Below are 5,652 nucleotides of genomic sequence, written 5' to 3'. Positions count from 1 at the left end.
CTACTGACTCCTGTGACGTGTATTAACTTTCTACTAGGTACCATTCTACAAAGTGCAAATGTGAGTCGGCTAGTTGACTGTTGATGACTTGTTGTAACCATCATTCTTGTCAGAGGCAGGGTTGGCCATATAAGATGTAAGTTTTCTGAGGCTTTAGTTTACATGTGAAAAGCTGGTCCCCAACTGGCTGGTGACACAGAGGTGACCTGGGGTGAGAAGTGCCCTGAGCTAGAAGATTGGTGACTGGCATTACTTCACTGGTGTGCTTTCTCTGGCCCTAGTTTCCTCAGTGTGTGACCAGGTAAGATTCCTCCCAGGCTTAAATACATACCTAAGTATATACATGTACACATCTATTTTGAGATAGAAAATATACTAGATACTGACAACAAATTAATCTGCTGAAACTATTTCCAAGACAGAAAATTAATTCCTTATTAGACCCCACCCACCCACCCAATTTTTTGGTTAACTACTAAGAAAGACTTCTAGCCAGGCAGTGGTGGCGCACACTTTAATCCCAGCACTTGGGAAGCAGAGGCAGGTAGGTCTCTGTGAGTTGGAGGCCAGCCTGGTCTACAGAGTGAGTCCAGGATATCCAAGGCTACACAGAGAAACCTTGTCTTGAAAAATAAAAAAAATTAAAAATTAAAAAAAGAAAAACTGTAAGTGACTCAGTGGTTAGGAGCACGCACTGCTCTTGCAGAGGACCTGAATTCTATTCCCAGCTGCCATGTGAGGCTGTTTATAATTGCTTGTAACTGAAGCTCCACAGGGATGTAACACCAATGGCCTCTGAGGGTGTCTACACATATCCCACACTGAGAACAGTGGATGTTAGTTCAAAGCCAGCCTAGTCTATAGAGGGAGTTCCCAGGGCAGCTTGGGTTATACAGAGAAACCCTGTTTCAATAAACCTAAAATAAAATTAAAAGCACACAAAAGGAGCTGGAGTGGCTCCTGTTAAAAGAGGTTATTATTCTTGCATAAGACTCAGGTTCACTTCCCAGCACCCCATCAGGTAGCTCATAACACCCATAAATCTGATTCTAGGGGATAGTATGCCCTCTGCCTCTGCCAGCACCAGCACACACTTGGTGCAAATAAATTCACACAGGTACACATACATGTACATAAATAACAACTTTTTAAAAAGATTCAATCCTCACACAATAAAATAAAAAAGTGACAGGAGAGTCAGAGGTTCAAGGCCAGCATGGCCAAAAAAGAAAAAAATGCCTGTGAGATTGCTCAACAATTAAGTCTATGCAGAGGACCACATCTGATGGCTCACAGCTGCCTGTAACTCCAGCTCCAGGGTGACCTGTGCCTCTGGCACCCAGAAACACTAATTAAATCTTATTTATTTGATTTAAAAAGGAGAGAAAAGAAAGCACGGAGCGTAGCTATTTGGGAAGTGGAAGAAAAATATCCTCTTATCACATGTGGTCTTACACATTTTGCATACTCTGTTGACTGATTTAAATATCAACTTCATGTTCCAAATGTGAGAGAAAAACACACACAGACCAAAATCTTCCCAAGAGAAATAGAATTAACCAACAAAAATGTAAACTTTTCTTGAAAAAAATTAGTTTTTAACCCATAGCTTAAAACTTTTATTTAAAAAAAAAAAAGCTGGGCGTGGTGGCACACACCTTTAATCCCAGCACTCGGGAGGCAGAGGCAGGTGGATCTCTGAGCTTGAGGCCAGCCTGGTCTACAAACCAAGTCCAGGACAGCCAAGGCTACACAGAGAAGCCCTGCCTCAAAAAACCAAAACCCAACCCCCCCCAAAAAAAACAAGAACAAAAGAAATGCAAATGATGGAGAGTTTATGAACTTACTACATAATAAATCAAAGTTAATGGAACAAAATATTCACTAGCTGGTATCGGATAAACACCAATGGGCCCTAAACACTAGCTTTAACAGAAACAAATGCATTAGGGCAGTGTTGTATCAACGGCCTACTTCCTTTATATTCAATTCCTTTAACACTCATTTTGTCTTTTTCTTTTTGGGGGGGCACGGGGCGGGGGGAGGCATTTTGGTTTGGTTTGGTTTGTTTGTTTGTTTTCCCGAGTCTGAGTTTCTCCCTGTAACAGCTCTGGCCATCCTGGACTCTTTGTAGACCAGGCTGGCCTCGAACTCACCGTGATCCGCCTGCCTCAGCTTCCCTAATGCTGGGATTTAAGGCGTGCGCTACCTCTGCCTGGCTCCTTTAACAATACTAACTTGAATTTAGTGAGACTTCCTTAGGAAAAGCAAGAAAATGACACCTTGAGTTATGGGGGTATACCTCAGATGTCATTAAATTTTTTTTAAATTTCTTGATAAGCGACTGCTTATTCACTTAAATACCTCAACAACGTGCTAAGAAATGCGATCCACATCCGAGTTATCTGAAGAAAACCATCAACAGTTTGGGGGAGTGAATGAAGTGGAGGAGACTTGACATTCTCTCCGCACAACTGTCACACCGATCCCGCCCACCGGCTTCCCACCTCTGGGGACTTAAACACACTGCGGCCGCAGGCAGCGGCTCCCGTCCCCGCTGCGGAGAGGACCCCATCCCGCGAGCACCGAGGGAGTTAGTCTTTAGGCAAAGATGCTACGGCTCGGAGTCCTGTGGGGGCCAGGAGGTCGCGACATCTCCCGGAATCTCCCCCAAGGGAGCCGGGAGAGCATCTGGGGATTCCGGCTCCCCTGCTCGGCGTCACACCGCGGGGCGCCCTCCGCCGTGCTGGGACGGGGCGCCCGGTAGGGGTCCGGCAGCGGGAGAAGGGCGGGCCGACGGACGCCCCGCAGCCGGAAGGGGCTTGCCTCGCAAGCTGGACGGCCTCCCGCCCGGCTCACCTTCAGGTCGTTCTCGGGAAGGTACTTGCACTGCCGCGCTATCTCCACATACTTATCCAGGTCCAGCGGCGCCATTTTATGAAGAGCAAGCCGCGGCGACGACGGCGGCGGCGGCGGCGGCTGTAGTACAGGAGGCAGCGGCGGAGATCGAAGCCGGAACCCTCCTTACGTCACGTCCGGCCCGTGAGTGGCGTCTGCGTAGCGACGCCAAAACCAGACCCGCTTCTTTTCCGCTTCCGGACACGCCCCGCGGCGGAACTCTTGGGCAACGGGTCTTCCAAAGAACCCGGCGGTCCGGCTGATGAAACCTGCTGGGACCCGTAGCTGTCTGCCGCGGGGAGTGATGGAATTTGTAGTTTTAGTGAAATGAGTCTCCTCTCCTACACTTGTAACAGACTTTACCTCTGAAAAACCAGAGGAGGCTTTTTCTAGGGAAGACCACGAAGTGGGTAGCTAGGCATTACCTGACTCTCACACCTACCTCTGTCAGCCTATTAAATTAAAGTTAGGGTTACTGTTACTGTCTTTCCAGGGCTAGTGAAGACCTGGCCTAGACGTTTAAAACAGTTTTAACACCGTCAATTCTCCCGCTTGGAAGACAAGAAACAAATGTTAAAGCATTTCGTATGCCAATCTGTACAAATACTGGCACTCGTTTTTTTTTTTTTTTCTCTCCTGTTCAATTCTTATAAAATTGATAGGAATGCAAAGCTTGCGTGTATTACTTGCCCCAAATCTCAAAGGAAACAAAAAAGGTAGAGCCTGTACTGGAAAACCAGCTACCGCCTTAAGTGAACGAGGGGATAGGAAGGGTTTTGTTTGTTTGAATTGCGGATTTGTTTTGGTTTGTCTTTTTACTTTGTTTTTGTCGTATCCCAGTATCGGGAACAGTTCTTGACACCTAAAATAGCTTTTTAAAAAAAAACATTTTAAAAAATGGCTTATTTATTATGTATACAACATTCTGCCTGCGTGTGTGCCAGAAGAGGGCACCAGATCCTACTATAGAAGGTTGTAAGGCACCAGGTGGTTGCTGGGAATTGAACTCAGGACCTCTGGAAGAGCAAACAGTGTTGCTCTTAACCTCTGAGCCATCTCTCCAGCCCAACACCTAATACAGCTTTAGCATTGGTTCATTTAACAAGTGTATGTTGAACAGCATCTAAGTAGAGGTACACTTGTAGACAGAATAGCCAGTGACGCCAGTGGCTGAAGATCAGAAGAAAAAAAAGGAAAACGTCGATTTATTTTTCTTTTGATATCCTGGGCAACTATTGTAAGACTTTAAACAGATGCAAACTGATCAAATTTATTTGGATTTTTCATTTATTGTTTTGGTTGGTTTTGTTTGAGCCATCTCTTTAGCCCCCTGACCACCATTTTAAAAACAGAATTCAAACATTCCCTCGAGAATTCAGGAATGTGAATTGGTTCCTACAATATAAACTATCCGATATTCCAATTTTCTTCTTAATATGCCCCTCCAGCCTGGCATCTCGAGGTAATCTTAGCCAAAACACCCAGGGCACAACAAAGCATTCTGGATAGCAGTCGATGTCTAAATACATGTTGGGCACATGGCAGAGCCAGCCTGGTCCTTGTTCTTTTTCCAGAAGGAAAGCAGAGTGGCGCTCCAAACTCGTCTTTGGCAGTCAGTGGAGCTTTCTAGTAATTGCAAGAAGTCAAAAGGACTCCCCTTGTCTCAAAATTGAAATCCAAGTTTTCCTTTTTTTTTTTTTTTTTTTTTTTTTTTTTTTTTTGGTTTTTTGAGACAGGGTTTCTCTGTGTAGCCTTGGCTGTCCTGGACTCGCTTTGTAGACCAGGCTGGCCTTGAACTCACAGCGATCCGCCTGCCTCTGCCTCCCGAGTGCTGGGATTAAAGGCGTGCGCCACCACGCCCGGCTAAGTTTTCCTTTTATTTGCACTACTAAATTCTCTCAACAGCTGTCTTCTGGGATCGCTATATCCCCATTTTATATGTGAATAGACTGGGGTTCAGAGAGGGGAACAGACTTGTCAGAGCTCTCTGTTGAGTGCTGGAGCTTGTGTTTGAAGCCAAGTTTGTCTGCCCTCTCCCAGTAAGGTACCGCAGCTCTGCTGTTTCTAGTCTGCTTTGCGTTCTGAGGGTAGTCGGCGAGCAGAAGAGTATGGTACTCTAATCACACACAGGCACACAGGTGAGCCATCTTTGTTTTAGGAAAGTCACGGAGCACCTATAGCTGGGACACAGACAGGGATGGTGCAGATGAAGCTGTCAACAGAGGGCAGTTCATTTACAGATAAAAATAATCATGGCTTTTACAGAGGACCAGCGCGGGGCCTCCACAGATACCCGGCCACAGCCCCTATGGAAATCTTAGGATTTCTGGGTTGCAGAGAGAAGACACCAAAGTATTAATAACTTCCCCCAAGAACTGTTTATTCAGCCAGGTGGTGGTGGCGCACGCCTTTAATCCCAGCACTCGGGAGGCAGAGGCGGACGGATCGCTGTGAGTTCGAGGCCAGCCTGGTCTACAAAGTGAGTCCAGGACAGTCAAGGCCACACAGAGAAACCCTGTCTCGAAAAACCAACCAACCAAACAAACAAACAAACAAACAAACAAAAAACCTGTTTATTCCTCACCTTTTACAATAGGACCTCCTAGCAGTCCTTGTTTAATCTCTCTGCTCAGCCTGTAAGAGTAACCTCAAACAGCAATTATGGAAATAAAGTGCTTTAGGCGTCACAGCTTGAACCAGCCTCAAGCCTCCCCAGGCAAAGCCTGGCATCCTGGAGCGCAGCCGGAGCTGAAT

At 46.2% G+C, this 5,652-nt stretch overlaps 1 protein-coding gene across 1 annotated transcript in view; it reads right to left on the bottom strand.

The window, feature by feature from the left end:
- Positions 1-3,524, bottom strand: part of B3GALT9 (beta-1,3-galactosyltransferase 9) — a 41,194-nt gene extending 37,670 nt beyond the window's left edge. Inside the window, exon 1 of the mRNA XM_084798612.1 lies at positions 2,860-3,524. Within this exon, the coding sequence (XP_084654738.1) occupies positions 2,860-2,934 (75 nt within the window). The 5' untranslated portion in view covers positions 2,935-3,524. The remainder of the gene's footprint in view (positions 1-2,859) is intronic.
- Between the last annotated feature and the right edge of the window lie 2,128 nt (positions 3,525-5,652).

This window comes from Acomys minous, assembly GCF_964271855.1.
Source record: "Acomys minous genome assembly, chromosome: 10".
Taxonomy (NCBI): domain Eukaryota; kingdom Metazoa; phylum Chordata; class Mammalia; order Rodentia; family Muridae; genus Acomys; species Acomys minous.
This window is presented reverse-complemented; position numbering and strand designations above follow the sequence as displayed.